The sequence below is a fragment of the Camarhynchus parvulus genome, chromosome 13 (genome assembly GCF_901933205.1).
Source record: "Camarhynchus parvulus chromosome 13, STF_HiC, whole genome shotgun sequence".
In the NCBI taxonomy this organism is placed as follows: domain Eukaryota; kingdom Metazoa; phylum Chordata; class Aves; order Passeriformes; family Thraupidae; genus Camarhynchus; species Camarhynchus parvulus.
Window position 1 is genome coordinate 2,502,009 of NC_044583.1, and position 24,248 is coordinate 2,526,256.

At 52.8% G+C, this 24,248-nt stretch overlaps 2 protein-coding genes and 1 pseudogene across 2 annotated transcripts; all 3 read right to left on the reverse strand.

Annotated features, from left to right (window-relative positions):
* On the reverse strand, window positions 1-6,618 carry LOC115908832 (protocadherin alpha-8-like). The gene is made up of 3 exons (XM_030957693.1): window positions 4,795-6,618; window positions 4,116-4,763; window positions 1-30 (listed from the first exon to the last, which is right to left on the reverse strand). The coding sequence occupies exons 1-3, from the start codon at window positions 6,616-6,618 to the stop codon at window positions 1-3; spliced, it is 2,502 nt and encodes an 833-aa protein (XP_030813553.1).
* Window positions 6,619-9,788: 3,170 nt separating this feature from the next.
* Window positions 9,789-12,480, reverse strand: LOC115908833 (annotated as a pseudogene).
* Window positions 12,481-14,416: 1,936 nt separating this feature from the next.
* Window positions 14,417-19,142, reverse strand: LOC115908834 (protocadherin alpha-2-like). The gene is given in 4 exon segments (XM_030957694.1): window positions 14,417-14,458; window positions 16,643-17,371; window positions 17,414-18,730; window positions 18,732-19,142. Coding segments are annotated over 4 exon segments (2,499 nt in total).
* Window positions 19,143-24,248: the final 5,106 nt, after the last annotated feature.

Sequence of the window (24,248 nt, forward strand, 5' to 3'; positions counted from 1 at the left end):
TTACCCCTTCTGATATCTCGCCAGTCGCCTCTGGAGCCAGACAGAGCAGGAAAAATAAGCCGGATCCACCAACTCGATTTACGTGGCATTAGCGTTGGACCACGGAATATTTTAACCGAGGCGAGGGCTCTTGATAACCAGCTCCACACAGCAATTAGAGGTAAGGTCTTTACGTACTGCTCATCTACTTTGCTGTTATTTTCTTTCTCGTCTTTTTCATCTCCCATTCCTAATTATCTTCTTGTGTAATACTTTCATAGCATCTTTTGCCTTTCTCTTCTCTCATTCGTTTATGTCCTCCATTCTTGCTCTTCTCCATTTCTGTTAACAATGACAGCATCTGTGACATACCAGTAAACTCATCCGTCCATCCATCCCTTCTTCTATTTTCCCATCTTCCTCCTCCTCTTCGTTTCCCTTATGCACACACATACTCTTCTTTATCTCCATTATCAATGTATTTTTCCATTACTTCACTCTCCCCATGAAGCACAAAGACACCATTGGTGACAGTTCTCATTCCTCTCCGTTGTCATCTTTCATCTCTCCACTCAAGGAGCAAACCTCCTCCTCACTTCAAGTCTGTGCCAGACTGACAGATTGCTCTTTCACCTCAGCTTCTGGAAGGAAACCACACTCTTCAGGCTCCATCATCTCAAGGGAGAGAATTCACAGCCTCTGAAACACAGGCCCAATCCCTAGGTACTTTGACATTGGTGTAAACAGACACAAGCACAAACAACCTAGTCAATCTTCTGCAGGAACTCACGACCATCAAGGCTCAGTACATCATTCCATCCTGAATGCTGAAAAAAATATGGAGCAACCACAGCTTCTGAACACTCTTCTTATACTCTGATGAAGAGCTGTTCTTCAGGCCTCACTTCCCACCTGCATGCTGAATGCAAATTTCTGGCTTCATATTTCAGGCAGGCCAGCACAGTCAGAAACACACAGCAATAATGTCCATTCCCAGGGGCAAATACCCCATGAAATGCCTCTGTGCAGCCTGATCCACAGGGTAAAGGCAACAGAATCATTTTATCTGTGTCATTTTCCCTGGGAACACACCCCTGACTCCCAACACATCCACTCTGAGAAATGTGTTTGGGTCCCTCCTTCATCCATGCTTGCTGTTATTTGCTCATACTGTGTCTGCAGAAAGAAGTTAGGAATGGGAGGAGGCAGTGGTGCTCTGCTGATCCAGTAAAGGAATCACAAAATATTTCAAACTGGAAGGCACCCATAAGGATCATCAAGTCCAACTCCAAATCCAGGCACATTGGGTCAATCCAAAGTACAACTGAAATCAGACTCATCTTCTTTAGGTAGCAGGAACTTACCTGAAGCATCCCTGGCTCCTTCTTCAGAAAATATTTACTATCAATTGAGAGAATTGGTTCTGAAGCATATTTTCTTTTAATGTTATCAGAGATTTCTGGGGAAGATGAATAGGAGAAAATGAGACCTACATTCTGCAAAAGCCTCTAAATCACTGAACAGAGCGCAATTCTCCTTCATGTACTTTCATCACATGCTAAGTAGAAGAGATCCTGCAAATCTAAGGACATTTTCCCAACCTCAACCTCAGCTTAGAAGACTGGAAAATCCATCTCTCATAGCAATGGTCAGCTACTGGAAACTCTGCTATCTGACAGCCGCCAAAATTCAGCAGTCTGCATTTCATCCACTGTTACCAACACAAGGCCAATGCAAAAGAAGAAAAAAATTAAAAAGATGGAATGTTTTGGTAAAAGGAGAGAAGAAAACAAGAAGGTCCCATTCCACCATATCAAAATGCCAGGTCTGGCAACTTCTTGGTTATGGACAGAAGTTTTTCCACTCCCTATCAAGACAAGAGCAGAGATATAAACAAGGAGAGCTTCGGAGAAGTCTGATCAAGAAAGACTGATATTCGGAAAAGCTGTTGTTTCACCAACACCATATTTTCAAAAGCAAGTGATCTAAGTTGTGGATGGAAGATATCTTCGCATCTGGCAGGAAGAGCACAGAGAATACCAAAGACACACAGGACTTCAGAAGAACCTGAGAGGATCCCAGGAGAGCAACCCTGGGTGACAGGGGTCTTCACAAGATTTTGCAGTGGATTCCTCTATCCCAAGCTCTGGGAAATGAATTTCCAGCTCAGCAGCTGGAACTTTTCTTCCCCAGTGATAGTGCTTATGCTGCAGAGTATCTCCATTTCCAAAGTAAAAAAACTTCTCCAGTCAAAGTCACCCTCCCCATGACAGAGGACCCAAGCAGTACTCCATGCCACTTGGAGGATTACAGCTGTAGCAGCCAAACTGCCCTACCAAACCAGCTTGCCCCAGCAATAAAACCCACTCTGAGCATGATCCAGGCCTTTGCACATCCCCACCTTCCCTCACAATTCCTTCACAATAAAAAAGAAATTTTGAAAGGATGCATGGCCACAGAATGTCTGGCAGACTGTGTGAAATTCACCTTAAATGTGAAATCCTTTTTCAGCAATCTCAAATGGAAACACCACAGAGGTACACATTAGAGATGTTTGAAATTCTGTCATCAGAGTGACAGCTCTGATCCTGATCCAGGTTCATTTTATTTTGAGAGAACCACACCAAATGCTGAAGCACAAGCACAGTCAAACCGCGGGGCAGAATTCCTATGATAGCATCAGAGCTGGGCTGCTCTGCAGGGTTTGGTGTGGCCATGCAGGTATCAGGATTAAGCATGATGACTCAACACCCCATTTCTACTGAGGCTGACCCTGCAAATGCTCAGGTAGGAGATATGAGGCACACACAGATTATACTCTCTTCCTCATCACATCCTCTTGCAAATCCCACTTGACAATCAGCAGGGAACCATCCTGGCAAAATCAACAGCTGAGGAAGCTGCTATAGATGTGGACTCCTACAAAAGGACTCCAGCAAACTCAAGTCCTACCCTCCTAAAATGCCTTTCACAAAATAAGAAGGAAGTAGTTCATCAAACAACATTCATCATTGTATTTCCTCTTACCAACACATTTTATACAGTAATGATGAATCAGCAGAAATCTCTTTCTGTTCTGGGAGAACTTCATCACCTCAAAGGACATTGTAGCCATTTCAATACCACAAAGCACATTGAGGCCCACAAGGCCTCCAACTCCAGAACCATAGAGTCTTGCAAAAGATCCCAGGCAGAAGCACTTTGTGCCCATCCTGCTTCACAGTTTTCTGTAGGAATCTATCCTTCGTTAATCACTCTGGGACATGAGTTCTCAAGACAACCACATCATGACTCATTCTTGTCTTAAAACATGGTCCATGCCCTTCTCAATGAATTCCACCTTCCTCAGGCAGCTCTTCTGCTCAAGGTCACATTAAAATAAACCTGGGCCTAACCCGGCCACTGCCACACTCACTTTAGTAAACATGCTACAGTTTCCCTCCCTTACAGGAAGGAAAAAATAATACAAGGAAAAAGTGGATAGTAAAGCCCCTACTGCCTTTCCTACTTCTTAATGAGCCTGATGATGGAGCCTAACTACAGAATTGTTGTTTCCACAGGGAGTCAAATAGCTGAAGTCCAAACTATAATTTTGTGTCACATCTCAGGAAAGGAAAGATGACAGTTTTCAATAATAATGCAGACTTAATACCAACATGGTCAGAAATTAGCAAAGGCATTAAGTTAATCCAAAGTGACTGGGGGACTGTCACCACCAAGGCTTGTCTTGTATTCCTGCACCAAAATGCCATTGAAAACCTTCACGCAAAAAAAGTAAGAAAGTTGCCTGCAAAGCTGGCACCTCGGCTTACCTCTCACAGCAATAGGCAGTGATTTCATTCCTGAGTAAAACTCCTGCCCGGCACAGCAAAACTCACCTGCGGATGGTAACTACTCTGGGGTGCCATATTACCTTAATTCTGCTTGCACACACCAAGAAATCGCAAAATCACGAAAGGACAAGGCCGACCATGGAAATGTCCCTTTAACATCCTTAAACACCCACTGCCCTCAGACTGCGTGGGCGGGGCCTCGCTGCAATCAAGACCTACCCAGGGGGCTGGAGAGAGAATGAGCAGAGAAGAAAAGAGGCGGAGAAGACAACAGCGAGAGGCGAACAAGGCAGAGGCACTGACCGTGTCGAGGAGAGCGGAGGGCTCCGGCTGCGTGTCCTTGGGCGCGGGGCCCGACGGCGGCGGAGGGAAGTTGGGGCTGAAAACCATGAGGTCGCTCTTGGCAGCGCCGTCGGCCACGCACAGGCTCCGGCTGTGGCGCTGCGAGTAGGACCAGCTGCCCACTTCGCTGGCGCACACGAGCGTCGTGGGCCCGGGCCCCGAGAGCACGGCCGCCCGCGGCGCCCAGCGCGACGCCCCGTACAGCACCACGGCCAGCAGGAAGAGGCTGGACACGGCGCAGATGGCCACCACCAGCCACACGTTGGTGGCCGCGCTCGCCGCCGCGGGCCCGAGCTCCACGCCCGCCGCCGAGCGCGACACCGCCGCCGACGCCGCCGAGGATCCCGCGGCCAGCGCCGCCTCGTTGGGCTCGAGCAGCGACACGCTGAGCGTGGCCGTGGCCGAGCGCGCCGGCTCGCCGTGGTCGCGCACGACGATCAGCAGCCTCTGGCGAGGCCCGTCCGCCTCGTCCAGCGCCCGCGCCGTGCTGACCTCGCCGCTGTAGAGCCCCACGCGGAACGGGCCCTTGCCCCGCGGCTCCCACAGCTCGTAGCGCAGCCACGCGTTGTAGCCCGAGTCGGCGTCCACGGCGCGGATCTTGGCCACCACCTGCCCCGCCGGCGCCCCCCACGCCGCCCACGCCCACAGCGTGCCCGACTCCGAGCCCGCCCCCGCCAGCGCCGCCGCCGTCCGCGGCCGCCACGCCGCCCGCCTCCGGGGCCGAGCCCGCGGGCGGCAGCAGCGCCGGCGCGTTGTCGTTCTCGTCCAGCACGAACAGCTGCACCGTGGCGTTGCCGCTCAGCGGCGGCTCGCCCGCGTCCACCGCGCGCACCTCGAACTGCAGCACCTGCAGCTCCTCGTAGTCCAAGGGCTGCAGCGCCCACAGGCGCCCGCTCTCCGCGTCCACCGACACGTAGCTCGACGCCGGACGCCACCCGACCCCCGACGACGACGACGAGGACCCTGCGGCGCCACCCACGCCCACGCCGCCCTCCCAGACGGAGTAGCTGACGCGCCCGTTGGCCGCCTCGTCCGGGTCCCGCGCCCACAGCCGCGCCAGCTCCGCGCCCGCCGCGTTGTTCTCCCGCGCCAGCACCGTGTACACGGCCTGCGCGAACAAGGGCGCGTTGTCGTTCACGTCCGACACCGGCACCCGCAGCCCGCGGCTGGCGCGCAGCGCCGGCGCCCCGCCGTCCTCCGCACGCACCTCCACCTCGTACTCCGACACCCGCTCCCGGTCCAGCGCCTCGCGCAGCACCAGCGAGTACGAGCCCAAGAACGTCGCCTCCAGACCGAACGGCGACGCCGGCCACACCCAGCACCGCACGCGCCCGTTCTCCCCCGAGTCCCGGTCCGACACGCTCAGCAGGGCCACCACCGTCCCCAACGACGCGTCCTCCGGCACCGGCACCGACAGCGACGTCACCCACACCTCCGGCGCGTTGTCGTTCACGTCCAGCACCTCCACCACCACCTTGCAGTGACCTGACAGCGGAGGTGTTCCCTTATCTGTACCTTTAATGTGTAGTTCGTATAAAGTAACTGTCTCGTAGTCCAGGGCGCCCCTCACTCTTATCTCTCCATTATTTGCATCGATGCTGAATAGATCTCCTGCTGAGGGCGGTACAATAGTATCAACCTCATATACCAGTTCACCATATATTCCTGTGTCGGAATCCGTGGCATTCACCCTCGCTACAAGCATCCCCTCTGATGCATTTTCGGGCAAAACTACGTTATACACAGACTGGTTGAACTGGGGTGCGTTGTCGTTCACATCCAGCACGCAGATCATGAGTTCCATTGTCCCCGACAGAGACGGCCGGCCCCCATCAGTCGCCGTCAGCACCAACCGGTGCACAGGAATCGTCTCGCGGTCCAGGGATTTCATGAGTACCAGAAACAGCGACTTACTGCGAGAGTTACTGTTTTCTTCCTCTATTCTAAAATGCTCGCTGGGGCTGAGCGTGTAGGTGAGCTGCGCATTCGCTCCGATATCCGCATCCGACGCGCCCTCCAGCGGGAAACGAGACCCCGGCACAGATGATTCTGCGATGCTGAGGTTTTTTCGGGCGGCGGGGAAGACGGGGGCATTGTCGTTGATGTCGGTGACCTCCAGCTGCACATGGAAGACGCGCAGCGGCCGCTCCAGCAGCACCTCCAGGCGCAGCGCGCACGGCGCGCTCTTGCCGCACAGCTCCTCCCGGTCGAGCCGCGAGCTCACCAGCAGCGCGCCGCTCGCCCCGCTCACCTCCACGCTCGCCCGCCGGCCCTGCGCCACCAGCCGCAGCCGCCGCGCCTCCGCCTCGCCCGCCTCCAGCCCCAGGTCCTGCGCCAGACGGCCCACCACCGTGCCGGCCTTGGCTTCCTCCGGCACCGAGTAGCGCACCTGCCCGCCCGACAGCGCCCAGGCCGCCTGCAGCACCAGCACCCGCACCACCGCCGCACAACAACGCTCGCCCATCTTTCCTCACGCCGCCGCCGCTGTCGCCGCCGCTCTGGCCACCGCTGTGGCTGCCGGCCCCGGCCCGGGCCCCGCACGGCTCCCCGCCGCCGCCCGGACGCACCGGCTCTGCTGCCCGGCCCAAGCCGCCCCCCCCGCTCACAGCCGGGCTCTCCGCCGCACCGGGGCGGAGCCGCCCACACCGAGCCGTTCCTGAGCCTGCAGCGACACCGTGCGCTGCTCCGCCGCCTCACACGCTCCGTGACAGCGCCTGTGCCTCCGCTCCGTCATGGCCATCTCCTCTGTTTTTTCTTATTACTGGGCTTGTTTTATATTTTATCCTTTGGAGTTTTTCCGCTGGTCTCCCTTTACTCCTTCTGATATCTCGCCAGCCGCCTCCTGGGCCGCACAGGAAACAAAAGTATTCCGGATCTCCCAACTCTAATTACGTGGTATCAGAGCTGGAATGCAGATTTGTAACCAAGGCGGAGCCTGTTCACAACCAGCTCCGGCCAGCACTTTGAGTCAATATTCGTGGGTAATCCTGATTTTTAAATTTTTTCTCTTTGTCATCTCTCATTCTTAATTCTCTCCCTGTGCCATTCTTTCGTAGCATGTTCTTTCTGTTTTTCTTTCTCTCTTTCCTTCTTTTTTACTCTGTCACCTTCTTCCCTTTTCGTTTATAGTGGTAGTGTCCATGACTTGCCAGTAAACTCATTTACAGTTTGTCCCTTTCTCTCTCTCTTCTTCTACTACTTTCTTCTTTCCTTCTCTTTATCTATATCCATCTTTCCTTCCTTCAGTGCAGTGTTCTTGCTTTCAAATTTCTTCCATTTCCATCCTCTGTTCACTTTTCCCTTACCAAGAAGGGAATTGCCTTACCATCTCTTTAATATTCTTGACATGGTGTATGGACACATTCTTTGGGAAAAGTTCTCATTCCTCTTCCCTTCTGACTGCAAGGAAGTGTTCAGACAAGGCATGATAGCACGCTCCAAATTTCAAAAAGCTTCTCATTGACAAAAAATATTCCACATCAAAACCAGTTAATTAAGGGTACACAGGGCAGATGTCTTCACAAGCAGCAATACCAGAATGCACAGTGCCCTAAGAGATGCAGAACTTCTGGATGTCCTGTTAGGATTCCAGAAGAGCAGCACTGTGTTGTGGGATCGTCCTCACAATATTCTACTGTGATCCTGTATCTTACACCCTGGGAACTGGGATCTCCACAGCTAGGCAGACATTCTCTATTCCCTCCCCAAACCCCAAAGATGTATTCAAATTCTCTCCTGTCCCCCATGGCTGTCACAAATATATAGAGTGCTGCAAATCCATTCTGTGCCTCTTTGACTTTTCCCTCATGCCAGGATGCTTTGTGCCTTTTCAGCAATAGCAGATACAAACAGAGTTATTAAACGTTCTGTGATTAGAGTCTATGAACAATACTGATCCAAATCCCCACAGATCTTCTTCAAAAGATCACACAAAAACCACAAGTGCACTCAAAATGTTAACCGGATGAGAGAATTTCAAGAAAAGAAAACCAGAGCTGGGCTGCTCTGTAGACGTGGCGGTTTGGTGTGTTGATCCAGACACCAGAATGAGCCATGTGCAATAACAGGACACATCATCTCTACCCAGACTGACCATGCAAGAGCACAAGAAAGGGAAGAACAGCACCAGATTAACCCCATCTCTTCAACTGCCCTTAAAAATTATCTCTGAAGAGATGTAGCAATTATCTGCCATGTCAAGAGCTGTGGAAGCTTCTATAACTACCCTAAAATACACATGGAAAGCAGTTTGTAGTGCCACCCTCCCACAACAACACCCCCAAAACAGCAGCAAAAATATTCATCAGTCTGCATGTTACCAACTGTTACCTCACACATTCCCTGTGTCAGGCCAGAGGCAGCACAAGGAACTGTTTCTGATGGGAGATATTCATAACCTCAAAGGATTCTGTTGCCATTTCAATACCATGTATGCTCTCAAGATAGAGAAGGTTTGCAACACCACACTCTTAGAACATAGAAACGATCCTGGGCAGAAACACTCTGGGCCCATCTTTCCTCCTGCTTTCCATTAAGCATCCTCCATTCCCCAGTCTGTAACAATTATTCTCCAGACGAGGATATAATTCCCATTCCAGTCCTCCTATGATATGACCCATTGTTTTACAAATTATTTCAGGTTTCCTCAGAGGAAGCTTCCCAGTGCTCAAGGTCACCTTTCAAACCAGGACATGGTCAGGATCTGCTCAGGGTCACTGCCACATTCATCTCTGTGACAAGGCATAATTTTCTTTCCTACCTCAAGTGACTTTGCTTAAATCTAAAGCCTAATTTAGACTTAAATTAGTTTAAATTAGTCTTTAGTCTAAACTTTAGTCTAAAGGTTTCCCAGCAATGAGAGCACTGTGAAATTCCACACAGATGGCATCACATACATGGTCTGGCAGACGCTGCAGGTGCATCTTGAGCTCTGGGTTGTGAGACCTGAGACCAATATTTACTGGAGCAATCATGTTGGCACAGCTCTCATGGCAATGGACACTGATGTCATGCTGAGAGAGACCAAGCAACACGGTAATGAACTCACCAATACAGTCGCTATGTACTGTGCAGAAGAAATTTTTTGTTGTCACTGTTGTTTAGAAGAGGATTTACAGGGAACTTTTAAAGGTGTTCCAAACGTAAATATTTTAAAAAATACCAAAAAAAGGTCAGTGTTCATCAAGTCACCTGTTCATCCAGAAATGCAAATTAACAACTACACCTAACAAGAACTGTGAGGGAAAACAACCATGAAAAGGCCACGAAGCCTTCCTACTTTCCATAATGACATGAGGACAGAAGTCCAAATGATCATTTTGCCTTGGATTTCTTGTAGAGAACAAATGACAGAACATGAGGCCAGAGAAGAAACCACGTGTGCTACCACCACTGTCAGCAGTCAGCAATGGCAATGAGCAGATAAACAGCGCCTGGCAGACGGTTACCACCACAGCGTAACCTGCACACCTTCAGCAACCTCGAGTGGAAAACCTACACAAAAAGCAAGAAGGAACACTGTCTCAAAAACTGAAGACTCGAGGCATCACAGGACAGCTCTCATCACAACCAACAGAGATTTCATTCTGGGGCAGAAAAATTCATATACACAGCTGCAAATTTCAGGTGCGTACCCTAAGGGGTTACAGCGATATCCTCCCTCTCCAAGGACAAGGCAGCAAATACAAAGGTGCAATTAACACATCTAAGATCCATCGCCTTCAGGCTACGGCGACAGAGCCCGGCTAATAACAGAAAGAGTTTGGGAAATGAGAGACAAAGGACAAAGTGGGAGAGATTAGATGCGAACAAGGCAGTGGCACTGACCGTGTCGAAGAGAGCGGAGGGCTCCGGCTGCGTGTCCTTGGGCGCGGGGCCGGACGGCGGCGGAGGGAAGTTGGGGCTGAAAACCATGAGGTCGCTCTTGGCAGCGCCGTCGGCCACGCACAGGCTCCGGCTGTGGCGCTGCGAGTAGGACCAGCTGCCCACTTCGCTGGCGCACACGAGCGTCGTGGGCCCGGGCCCCGAGAGCACGGCCGCCCGCGGCGCCCAGCGCGACGCCCCGTACAGCACCACGGCCAGCAGGAAGAGGCTGGACACGGCGCAGATGGCCACCACCAGCCACACGTTGGTGGCCGCGCTCGCCGCCGCGGGCCCGAGCTCCACGCCCGCCGCCGAGCGCGACACCGCCGCCGACGCCGCCGAGGATCCCGCGGCCAGCGCCGCCTCGTTGGGCTCGAGCAGCGACACGCTGAGCGTGGCCGTGGCCGAGCGCGCCGGCTCGCCGTGGTCGCGCACGACGATCAGCAGCCTCTGGCGAGGCCCGTCCGCCTCGTCCAGCGCCCGCGCCGTGCTGACCTCGCCGCTGTAGAGCCCCACGCGGAACGGGCCCTTGCCCCGCGGCTCCCACAGCTCGTAGCGCAGCCACGCGTTGTAGCCCGAGTCGGCGTCCACGGCGCGGATCTTGGCCACCACCTGCCCCGCCGGCGCCCCCCACGCCGCCCACGCCCACAGCGTGCCCGACTCCGAGCCCGCCCCCGCCAGCGCCGCCGCCGCCTCCGCGGCCGCCACGCCGCCCGCCTCCGGGGCCGAGCCCGCGGGCGGCAGCAGCGCCGGCGCGTTGTCGTTCTCGTCCAGCACGAACAGCTGCACCGTGGCGTTGCCGCTCAGCGGCGGCTCGCCCGCGTCCACCGCGCGCACCTCGAACTGCAGCACCTGCAGCTCCTCGTAGTCCAAGGGCTGCAGCGCCCACAGACGCCCGCTCTCCGCGTCCACCGACACGTAGCTCGACGCCGGACGCCACCCGACCCCCGGACGACGATGAGGAGCCCGCGGCGCCGCCGGCCACGCCGCCCTCCCAGACGGAGTAGCTGACGCGCCCGTTGGCCGCCTCGTCCGGGTCCCGCGCCCACAGCCGCGCCAGCTCCGCGCCCGCCGCGTTGTTCTCCCGCGCCAGCACCGTGTACACGGCCTGCGCGAACAAGGGCGCGTTGTCGTTCACGTCCGACACCGGCACCCGCAGCCCGCGGCTGGCGCGCAGCGCCGGCGCCCCGCCGTCCTCCGCACGCACCTCCACCTCGTACTCCGACACCCGCTCCCGGTCCAGCGCCTCGCGCAGCACCAGCGAGTACGAGCCCAAGAACGTCGCCTCCAGACCGAACGGCGACGCCGGCCACACCCAGCACCGCACGCGCCCGTTCTCCCCCGAGTCCCGGTCCGACACGCTCAGCAGGGCCACCACCGTCCCCAACGACGCGTCCTCCGGCACCGGCACCGACAGCGACGTCACCCACACCTCCGGCGCGTTGTCGTTCACGTCCAGCACCTCCACCACCACCTTGCAGTGACCCGAAAGGGGAGGGTTTCCTTGATCTGTAGCATCCACTTGCAGGCGGTATAGACGAACATCCTCAAAGTCTAAATCATTCCTGAGACGAATCTCTCCGCTCTTTCTGTCTATTCCAAAAACATCATTTCTATCCTGAGGTAATAGTGTCTCGAGGGAATACGAGATATTTCTGTTCGACCCTTCATCTAAATCCGTGGCATTTAGTTTGATGACTAAGGTGCCGCGTTCTGCATTTTCTGGCAACTGTACTTTATACACAGACTGGTTGAACTGGGGTGCATTGTCATTCGCATCCAGCACCGAGATCACCAGCTCCATGGTGCCCGTCAGAGACGGCCGTCCCCCGTCAGTCGCCGTCAGCACCAGCCGGTGCACGGGAATCATCTCGCGGTCCAGCGGCTTCCTGAGCACCAGGAATAAGGACTCACCGTCCTCCTCGGTTTTTTGCAAATCCAGAGAGAAGTGCTCGCTGGAGCTGAGTGCATAGGAGAGCTGCGCGTTCGCTCCGATATCCGCATCCGACGCGCCCTCCAGCGGGAAACGAGACCCCGGCACAGACGATTCCGCGATGCTGAGGTTTTTTCGGGCGGCAGGGAAGATGGGGGCATTGTCGTTGATGTCGGTGACCTCCAGCTGCACATGGAAGACGCGCAGCGGCCGCTCCAGCAGCACCTCCAGGCGCAGCGCGCACGGCGCGCTCTTGCCGCACAGCTCCTCCCGGTCGAGCCGCGAGCTCACCAGCAGCGCGCCGCTCGCCCCGCTCACCTCCACGCTCGCCCGCCGGCCCTGCGCCACCAGCCGCAGCCGCCGCGCCTCCGCCTCGCCCGCCTCCAGCCCCAGGTCCTGCGCCAGACGGCCCACCACCGTGCCGGCCTTGGCTTCTTCCGGCACCGAGTAGCGCACCTGCCCGCCCGACAGCGCCCAGGCCGCCTGCAGCACCAGCACCCGCACCACCGCCGCACAACAACGCTCGCCCATCTTTCCTCACGCCGCCGCTATCGCCGCCGCTCGGGCCACCGCTGTGGCTGCCGGCCCCGGCCCGGGCCCCGCACGGCTCCCCGCCGCCGCCCGGACGCACCGGCTCTGCTGCCCGGCCCAAGCCGCCCCCCCCGCGCTCACAGCCGGGCTCTCCGCCGCACCGGGGCGGAGCCGCCCACACCGAGCCGTTCCTGAGCCTGCAGCGACACCGTGCGCTGCTCCGCCGCCTCACACGCTCCGTGACAGCGCCCGCGCCGCCGCCCCGCGGATGGCCATCTCCTCTGCTTTTTCGTGTTACGCTGCTCCTCTTTCTTTTATTGTTTTTCCTAATCGCCCACTGGGTCCTTGTAAGTATTTCTTCTTCTTACTCGTCTGAATTTCTTTCCATATATTTATTTTTTCCTCCAATTTTCTCTATTGAATAGTTTTTGTTTTCCCTTCTCTTTTCTTCCTCTTTCTGCTCTTTTATACTTTTCTTTCTTCTTTCTTCCCCGTCTCTTCTTTCTCTGTCCTTCTCTCGTCTTTACCCTCTGTGGCAGGTCTCCAGTCGCTTCCAGCCCCTCTTCTGAGACCATCAAAGTCGGAATGATCATCGATAATTACGGAGCATCAACTCCAGAACGCGCTGCTCTCACCAGGGGTGAGGCTGTTAGGGACCAGCTCCGTTCAGCGTCTAGAGACAAACTTGGTGAGTGCTGGTGCTTTATAGTGTCTTCTGTTCTTTCTTACTTGCCTGCTTACTTGGTTAGCATTTGCATGAATTCCTTCCTTTCTTTTTAATCTTCATCTCCTTATGCTGCTTTCTTTACCTCTTCCCTTTTTTGTACTTTATTCTTTCTAGTTCTCCTTCCCTGTATCTTCTCTTTCCTGCTCTTTTTACTTCACTTCCTGTTCCATTCCCATCCTTGTCACCCTGTTATTATTTTCTACCTGTACGAAAAGACTTTCCAAATTTTTAGAGCTTGTTTGAGATGATGGATGTAAATGTCTTTTTGAAAGGGCTCTCTTTCCTCTTTGCATCGATTCCACAATTTTCTTTTGGTTTTTTCCCCATCACTGTTGTACCCTCTGGAACAGAATCACCAATCCCAGACACCTGGATGTGTAATTACAAGGTGCACCAAATATTACAAACAACTCAAGAGAGTTTCTCATTTCAAAGCCACCACAGCCCAGCACACCAATGATCCAAGAAGGCTGCAAAACTATTGGCAACCACAGCACCCGAGCACTTCTTATATACCTCATGTATTCTTCCAATAAAATCAAGGGTTATTCTTCGTGATTCATGTTGCACCTGCACAGCCAACTAAAAGCTACCAGGGGAATGTCACAGCATTGTCACTGAGAAAATCTACTGTATGCCCAACACATCTAATGCAAGAAAGGCATTAAGGTAATTTCTCCATCTGTCCTTCCTTCCACATGCTCACCCTACGCCAGGTAGCAACAGGAAAAAAATGAGAGCTGGCAGTGGTGCTCCAAACCTACAGGCATTTCAATCCAGACAATATTCAGTCTGGATAGACAATATTCCAGTCTATCCAACATGAAGACACCACATCTGAACAGGAACCAAAGTACATTTGTCTCTCACATACAGCCCTTTCAGGTACAAGTGACTTACCTGTAGCATCGCTGGTGTCGTCTTCCAAAAAAAGAAACATTTTTAGAACAGGAGAATTGATTTTAAGGGACATTATACCCTAAAAATGTAATTTTGCAGCATATTGGACAGAAAAAAAAATACATTCACCAAGAGCTTTGAAAAACAGGGACAGTGAGTAGTACTTCCTTTTGCACTTCTATCACCGGGGAAGCAGGAGGGACACATAAAAGTTAGTGATATTTTCTCAACAGCAGTCTCAGCTTGAGAGAGTGGAAAACCATTCCCCAAGACCAATGCATTACTGTCTAAACATCTGCCATCTGACAGCTATTTCACCATCTGCATCTCATCCACTGTTACACATTGCCACTGTGAGAGAAGAAAAAGGAAAAAAGGGTGAGTGCTCTCTCTCAGACAAGAGAAGAAAACAAATGAACTTGCCACACTGTTCCTGAAATGCCAGGTCTGACAACATCTTGAATACAGAGACCACTTGTTGCCCTCACTAACAACACCAAGATCATAGAAATTACTCGGGCAACATTCTGAGAAGGCTGGCACAATTACACTAATTTCAAAAAGGTCTTGAAATTTTACACAAATTTCGAAAAGATTTCTGAAACATTTAGTTGCTTGTCTTTGTTGGGGAAAGTCGTTGGACTTTCCCCAACAAAGACAAGCAATTAAAGGCGTGTATTGCAGGCACTTTTACAAGCAGTAACATCACATAAAACAACAAAGCTCAAGGATGTGCAAACCTGCTGGAGGCCCTGAGAAGATCCCAGAAGAGCAGCCCTGTGTGCTGGGCTTTTTCTCCAGGTTTTCCACTGGCATCCTCTATGCTGTGCTATTGGAAATGAGACCTCTACACCTAAGCAAACATTCTCCATTTCATCCACAATGACACAGACGACGTTCTACTCAGCATCTCCGTTCCTCTCAGGCAACACTCTTCCCCACTCAAACTCCCGCTCCCCACCGTACAGGTCGAGGCCCTACTTGATGCCATTCGAGGAATCCCTGCCAACCTATCAAACATTTCTCAACTCCAGCAATATGTCCCATCTGTAAATCACACTCTGTATAGCACCTAAGCCTTGGCACCGCTTCACTTTCCCTCATGACCACCACAAAGTATATGTGAAACTCTTCTAAACGACACCTTCAGCAGGCTCTTCCCTCCTGCATGAAATTTACCATGAACATTTTGCTTCATTTTAGCAACCTCACATGAAAATACCACAGAGCTGCACATTAGAATTCTTAGAGATTCTGTGATCAGAACATGATGGGAGTCATCATACATGGATTTTGTTCTTCAAGAGAACCACAACAAATAAGGTAGCACATGCACTCAAACAAACTCAACACAGAGAATTTGTACTGCAGAAATCTTGAGCTGGGATGCTTTGCAGGGTTTGCAGGGTTTGCAGAGCCATGTGTGACAACAGGACACATCATCTCTACCAGGTCTCTAACAAGTCCACAAAAAGGAGAAGTCGAGTGCACAAAGATGGCTGTCACCCCTCATTACATGCACTGAGATAACAACCAAAACGCTGGCAAGCACAACACCATAATGGATTATACTGACTGTGTAGAAGAAATTGGTTTGGGTTTTGTTGGTAAGGGTTATTTTCTGGATAGTTTGTTTGCTTTCTTTTCATAAAAGGTTATTTCTATGGCTTTTGAAGTGATGCTGCTGTTGATATAAATGTTGATACAACATCAAAAGACTACACGGTATTTCCTACTAGTTCTCTGGCCAGAAAACTGCATTCACAACTCGGGGAATGGGAGCAAGGAAACGAAAATTCCACTTTCTAACACTTACCCTTGGAGAAAACTCTTCACTCTGAAAATAATAATTCTAAGCAAAGTAACAAGATCATTGGGAACAGATCATAGGAAAGGCTCTCCACATCTTCCCGTTTCATAAGGTCTCTAGCGTTAGAATCAAATTTGACGGTTTATCCTTCCATTGACTGACAAAAAGATAAGACCCAATTTCCACCTTGCATAAAATTGTTAGAGAGCAGAATCTGAGAGGAGGAAGCCTATTTATGCTAGGAAACAAAACCTGAACACAGGACAGTCCACCAATGCCTGGGAAATGTGAACATCACAGCCTGCATGTCTTTACACTCATGAAATAAAGTCCAGGAAAAATGCTACCCACCAGAGAGAATGCGCATATTTTGCAAAGCTGACAAATCTTATCGCAAGGGATAAGGATTTCATACTATGAGAGAACTTACACACACAACACAAAACCACACCTACGGACAATACGCTCTGCGGAGTGCGCTAATATGTCTATTTCCACTCCATCACCCTCAACATCTCAGAACAAGAGAAAGAGCCGGGTGGCTTCGGCGGGAGAACCAGAGGTAGGATTCTCATCCTGAAGCACTCGACAAGCATCAACCGCCCACGGTGAAGGGGGGCGGAGCCCGGCTCCAAAGAGCCATTGCGCACCGGCGGGAGAGACTGGGCAGAGAAGGGAACAGGCGTTCGTGAAGGGCCTAAAAAGAGCAAAGCAGTGGGACTGACCGTGTCGAGGAGAGCGGAGGGCTCCGGCTGCGTGTCCTTGGCCGCAGGAGCGGGCGGCGGCGGAGGGAAGTTGGGGCTGAAAACCATGAGGTCGCTCTTGGCAGCGCCGTCGGCCACGCACAGGCTCCGGCTGTGGCGCTGGGAGTAGGACCAGCTGCCCACTTCGCTGGCGCACACGAGCGTCGTGGGCCCGGGCCCCGAGAGCACGGCCGCCCGCGGCGCCCAGCGCGACGCCCCGTACAGCACCACGGCCAGCAGGAAGAGGCTGGACACGGCGCAGATGGCCACCACCAGCCACACGTTGGTGGCCGCGCTCGCCGCCGCGGGCCCGAGCTCCACGCCCGCCGCCGAGCGCGACACCGCCGCCGACGCCGCCGAGGATCCCGCGGCCAGCGCCGCCTCGTTGGGCTCGAGCAGCGACACGCTGAGCGTGGCCGTGGCCGAGCGCGCCGGCTCGCCGTGGTCGCGCACGACGATCAGCAGCCTCTGGCGAGGCCCGTCCGCCTCGTCCAGCGCCCGCGCCGTGCTGACCTCGCCGCTGTAGAGCCCCACGCGGAACGGGCCCTTGCCCCGCGGCTCCCACAGCTCGTAGCGCAGCCACGCGTTGTAGCCCGAGTCGGCGTCCACGGCGCGGATCTTGGCCACCACCTGCCCCGCCGGCGCCCCCCACGCCGCCCACGCCCACAGCGTGCCCGACTCCGAGCCCGCCCCCGCCAGCGCCGCCGCCGCCTCCGCTGCCGCCACGCCGCCCGCCTCCGGGGCCGAGCCCGCGGGCGGCAGCAGCGCCGGCGCGTTGTCGTTCTCGTCCAGCACGAACAGCTGCACCGTGGCGTTGCCGCTCAGCGGCGGCTCGCCCGCGTCCACCGCGCGCACCTCGAACTGCAGCACCTGCAGCTCCTCGTAGTCCAAGGGCTGCAGCGCCCACAGGCGCCCGCTCTCCGCGTCCACCGACACGTAGCTCGACGCCGGACGCCACCCGACCCCCGACGACGACCCCGCGGCCCCGCCGCCGCCGGCCACGCCGCCCTCCCAGACGGAGTAGCTGACGCGCCCGTTGGCCGCCTCGTCCGGGTCCCGCGCCCACAGCCGCGCCAGCTCCGCGCCCGCCGCGTTGTTCTCCCGCGCCAGCACCGTGTACACGGCCTGCGCGAACAAGGGCGCGTTGTCGTTCACGTCCGACACCGGCACCCGCAGCCCGCGGCTGGCGCGCAGCGCCGGCGCCCCGCCGTCCTCCGCACGCACCTCCACCTCGTACTCCGACACCCGCTCCCGGTCCAGCGCCTCGCGCAGCACCAGCGAGTACGAGCCCAAGAACGTCGCCTCCAGACCGAACGGCGACGCCGGCCACACCCAGCACCGCACGCGCCCGTTCTCCCCCGAGTCCCGGTCCGACACGCTCAGCAGGGCCACCACCGTCCCCAACGACGCGTCCTCCGGCACCGGCACCGACAGCGACGTCACCCACACCTCCGGCGCGTTGTCGTTCACGTCCACCAGCTTCACTTCCACGCTGCAGTGACCCGACAGCGGGGGTGTCCCTTTATCCGTCGCTTCGATCTCCAGGTCATATGACTGAGTGTCCTCGAAATCCATTTCACCCGTAGTCCGTATTTCCCCGGAATTTTCGTCAATTTTAAAAAGATCCTGAAATTTGGCCGAAACTGCATCGCTAAAAGAATAATATATTTTTTGATTAATTCCCTCATCCTTGTCTGTCGCTGTTAGCTGGAAAAACACAGTTCCCGGGACCGTATTTTCCGGCAGCTGCACTTTATACACAGACTGGTTGAACTGGGGTGCATTGTCGTTCACATCCAGCACCGAGATCACCAGCTCCATCGTGCCTGTCAGAGACGGCCGGCCCCCATCAGTCGCCGTCAGCACCAACCGGTGCACGGGAATCGTCTCGCGGTCCAGGGGTTTCGTTAATACGAGCAGTACAGAGATTTTATTTTCATCTTTGGATTTCACTTCCAAGCTAAAATGCTCGCTGGGGCTGAGTGTGTAGGTGAGCTGCGCATTCGCTCCGATATCCGCATCCGACGCGCCCTCCAGCGGGAAACGAAACCCAGGAGGGGAGTTCTCCGATAAAGTGAGGTTTTTTCGGGCGGCAGGGGAAGACGGGGGCATTGTCGTTGATGTCGGTGACCTCCAGCTGCACATGGAAGACGCGCAGCGGCCGCTCCAGCAGCACCTCCAGGCGCAGCGCGCACGGCGCGCTCTTGCCGCACAGCTCCTCCCGGTCGAGCCGCGAGCTCACCAGCAGCGCGCCGCTCGCCCCGCTCACCTCCACGCTCGCCCGCCGGCCCTGCGCCACCAGCCGCAGCCGCCGCGCCTCCGCCTCGCCCGCCTCCAGCCCCAGGTCCTGCGCCAGACGGCCCACCACCGTGCCGGCCTTGGCTTCCTCCGGCACCGAGTAGCGCACCTGCCCGCCCGACAGCGCCCAGGCCGCCTGCAGCACCAGCACCCGCACCACCGCCGCACAACAACGCTCGCCCATCTTTCCTCCCGCCGCCGCTATCGCCGCCGCTCTGGCCGCCGCTGTGGCTGCCGGCCCCGGCCCGGGCCCCGCACGGCTCCCCGCCGCCGCCCGGACGCACCGGCTCTGCTGCCCGGCCCAAGCCGCCCCCCCCGCGCTCACAGCCGGGCTCTCCGCCGCACCGGGGCGGAGCCGCCCACACCGAGCCGTTCCTGAGCCTGCAGCGACACCGTGCGCTGCTCCGCCGCCTCACACGCTCCGTGACAGCGCCTGTGCCTCCGCTCCGTCATGGCCATCTCCTCTGCCGTCTCTTCCTCTGTGCTCCTCATATTTTTCTTGTCTCCTTTTATTGATTGCTATTTGCTTACATAGATTCTTTTCCTTCCCTCCTCTTCTCCTTCCTTTCTTCCGTCCGTTATTTCTCTAGTTTTCATCGGTTTGCCTTTCCCTTCCCTTTCCCTACTCTTTCCTTTTTAGTCTTCCTGTTCTTTTCTATTGTTTCCTCTCCACATTGTCCTTTTGCTTTATTGCCCTGCCCTAATCTTTAAGACATTTTACCTTCATTTCTTATCTTCGCTCTTCCTTACCCCTCCGGTAATTCGCCAGTTGTCTCCTGCGCCGCGGCGGAGACCATCAAAGTCGGACATATCAGTGGTAATTATGGTTAATCAGCGCCAATTCTGGTGTATCAGCGCCGGGGCAAGGCTGTTCCGGACCAGCTCTTCTCAGCCTGTAAACATAAGGTCGGTGCCTGCTGGTCAGGTCCTTTATCTTCCTTCTTTTTGTTTCCATTCTCTTCTTTCTCTGTTACTTCCTTGCTCCCTTTCTGTCTTACTTTTTCTTGTATAGTCGTCTACCTTTATATATCCTTTTCTCCTTCATTTTCTTCTGCTATTCTTTCTCTTCTGTTTTTCTCTCTTCCCCTTCTATTTCCGGGTTCTTTTTCCCTATTTCTTCCTCATGCTCTTAACAGTCATATTTTTTACTTCCTCTTTCTCATTTTCTTTCCTTATCTCTTATGTGCTTCTATTTCCTTTACTAATATTCTTTCCAAATATTTATATAATACTAGCAAAGAACATGTCCCTTGGAAAAAGTATCATTCCTCTCCCTTTGCAACGGTTCCTTCCATTCCTTCTTTTATTCCACTTCTTCTTTGTCCTCATTCCTTTTTGTTTTCTTTGTTTCTTTTTCTTTGCTTTTTCTTTCTCTCCTCGTTGTGAAGTCTTTCCCTCCCCTCCTCTGTTGCTGCCATCCTTATATATTCTATTGTGTATTTTCCCCTTAAGGAAATGTTTTTAAAATAGCTACACCATCACACCATGAAGCACCAACATGCTTTAACAACAGGGCACTCCCCTTCTACCTCTCATTCCTCGTGACAGGGAATAGCCTTTTTGCTTTCCTCCAATACCATGCACCTGCAGCTTCCTCTCCCTTCAGGATCCATTCCACGTTTGGAGCCTTTAGCCATGCCACGGACCCAAGAAATAAATCAACAAAGCAATCATATAGTAAAGAACAGCTTTCTTACACCAGACAAGAGTCCACCCATTCAGACACCTAATACAAAAAAGGCTCCAGAGTCCAAGTTACCAAGGGAGTCTCTCATTTACAAAATCAAACCCATCAGAGTCCAGCATGATAATCCTCCAAGAACAATACAAAAAAAGCATGATGACACCACATTCCTCCTTTACCTCGATGGAGAGCAATTCTGCCTGACTCATTTTTCACCTGCAGTGCTACTAAAAAGGTCACCAGGGCATTGTCCCTGAAAGCATCCTCTGCATACCCAGCACATCTACTCCTAGAAAAGCATTAAGGTCACTTCTTCATCTGCCCTTCCTTCTCTCTTCTCACCCTGTGCCAAGAAGCAGCAGAATCAAATGAGAGCACAAAACATGCTCCAGACCTATGGGAATTTCAATTCAGGCAATATTTTGTTGATCCAATGTGAAGATGCCACAGCTGAACAGGTGATGCATTGAGAGGCTACATAGAACAAAGGCTAAACAGTGCTAAAGGAATAAAGTAGGAATTTATTAAAAGGCCTTTCACAGGATGCCCCTTGGGCAGTACAAGAACCCGCCGAGGCTGCACCCAAGATGGATGATAGGTCACCAGTTTTCACACTTCTATAAGTTTTGGTCCATTTAAATATTGGGGTTAATTGTCCAATTACAGCTCCAGGTTATGCAGTCCCATCCTCTCAGATTGCTCTCCTCAATTCACTGTTGTTTGCACTTCTTGGGCCAGATCCTGCAACAATGTCCTTGGCTCTGGGGCTGGAAAAGTATTGTTTTATCTGACTGAACTGTGAGGAGAACTTGCTAACAGTTTATACAAAGCTCAGAGTTATATACTAATGCAGTACAGAATCTGGAAAATATGAAAAATGCAGTACAGAATCTGAAAAATATGGAGAATATATCAGTAAAGCTAAAATATATGCATCACAGGAACCAAAGTACACCTGTCTCTCATACACAGCCTTTTCTGGTAGGAGTAACTCACCTGTAGCATCACTGGTTGCTTCTTCAGGAAAAGAAACTCCAGGACCAGCAGTACTTGTTTTAATGGACAGAGTCCCTTAGTGCCAGCTAGAAGACCAAGACCAGGGAGATGACTGATGCCATGTCCCAGGAAAGGCTGGCAGAATGACACAAATTTCAAAAAGTCTTCTCTTTTACCAAGAAAATTCCACATACAAGACAAATGATTCAAGGTATCGATGGCAAGTCACTTCATAAACTGTAATATCACAGGGAACAAAAGAAAACAAGAATACAGAGAACTGCTGGAGGTCCTGAGAAGATCCCAGAAGAGCAGCGCTACGTGCTGGGCATTTTCTCAAGGATTTCTATTGGCATCCTCTATCACAAGGCTGAGAAAATGAGATCTCCACAGCTTACCAGACATTCTCCAGTTCCTCCACAGCAATGCAGGCCGTGTTCCACTCAGCATCTGCCTTTCCCTGGGACAACACTCCTCCCCACTCAAATTCACCCTCCCCATCACACAGGCCCAGGCCTTATTTCGTGCCACATGCAGGATCACTGCTAACAAACATTGCTCAACCCCAGCAACATGGCCTGTCTGTAAATCCCCACTCTGCACGTAATCCAGGCCCTTCCTCATCTTCCTTTACAATCATCACAAAAGACATACAGAATGTCTAAAAGCTCTTCCCAGCTACATGATCTTCACCATGAATTCTTTGCACCTTTCCAGTAATCTTGGTTGAAACACCACAGAGGTGCATATTAGAGTTCATAAAAATTCTGTGATTAGAGCTGTGACAGCGCTGATCCCAGTCCACACAGATCTGTTTCTCCAAGAGAACACAGCAAGTGCCAAAGCACAAGAGCACTCACAGTGTCAGCCATGAGGAACAGCTTGCACAGCATGAACTGGGAATATCATGCAGGTTTTGGGATGTTCTTGCAGATATCAGAATGGTCCACATGTGACATCAGGACACACCATCTCTACTGAGGCCATTGTGCAGTGCACAAGTAAAGGAAGTTGAGCACATAAAGATTACAGCCACGTGTAATAAAATAAATCCTTGTAAATCCCACCTGAGGAGGAGGAAGGAATCATCATGGCAAAATCTACAGCTGCAGAGACTATAACACAAGGATAGCAAGTTGAAGCATTTCCCTCCCACAACATCTTGAAACCTTGAACCTGTAAAAGCTGTTTCATCAAGCAACATTCAGCACTCTCCATCTCACCAGCTCTTACTGTCACTGGCTGGGGGTCTCTGTACAAATCAGAAACAGGACGGGACTGCTGGGGAATGCATCTTGAGCTGTTTGATTTTCCAGTATCAGTCTCATTACATGGTTATGGCAATGGGAAGATGCCACCAGTTCACATTCCAGGCAGCAGACAAAGAACTTAATGTTACAACTTACTTTAAAAGTTTTTTGATCAATCACACAAAGCAAAAGCATATTGACAGTAGTTATATCCAATCAATATAAGCACAGACACCTTTGGTTAAGACAATGCTTGCTTATCTCAAGTACAATACCTGCTTGTATGCCTTAAAACACAATGCACAGAACTCCATTATTAAGCTTAGAACTTCCTAATATCTCCCTAGATATACTTTTCTGTAGCTTAGGGAGTTATTCTAGACAAGCGCTAATACACAGACCATTACTCTATTTGTCCTTACATTTCTACTTCTTCTATAATATTTCTGCTGACGAATCTCATGGCTACTGCTTAGCTCTAATCGCAGGTTTGTTGGCTCTGAGGCCTGTCTTTTGCAGCATTCTCAAAACTGTCTGATCTTAAGGATTCCCACACTTAGCAACACATGGCCTACACCAGGAGCAGAGGCTGGTGGAGGATGTAATGAAGAATGGGGATTTCAGATCAACAGGTAGACAGGGAGATTCAAAAACTTGTCATCTTGTCTCAGCCTTTCCTGTACAAATCCTTCACTCCCCACTTGAGAGCGCGCAGCAGCGGAACCTGGGAGGGACCTGCAAGGGACACTGGGGGCATTTCAGCATCACACTCTCATTACCAGGAGGGCCTCCCACTCCAGACCCTTAGGCAGGAAAGCATCCTCAACAAGAACACTCTTCTGTTCCCATCTTGTCTCAGCCTTTCCTGTACAAATCCTTCACTCCCCCACTCTGAGACGTCTTCTGAAGACAAATATTTAACCCCATGATATTTTCTTATCTGATCCATGTTCTCGCCAAGGATTTTCACTTTCCCCACACAAGTCTTTCTGCTGCTCATGGTCACCCTTCCCATCAGGAAAGGGCCAGGACCTACTCTATACAACATATCACAGTTTCATTTCCTACCACAAGGTTCAACATGACCATTGCTTATCCTTCGCAGCAATCACACACTGTAAAAATCCAGGGACAGTATCATCAACACAGTGTATAAGAGATGCTCTGCTGCTGACACCTCATATCTTGTCATGCTTCTCTACGGGAATATTATTTTCAAAGGTGATGTTGGAACCTCTAAACAGCAATGGCTTTGATTTTGTGCTCCAAGGAAGAACCAAAACTGTGGCAAGGACACTACTCTAATACATGGTACTGCCTATGTAGGAGAATGTTATTTGAGAATTGGTGGGGAAAGGTG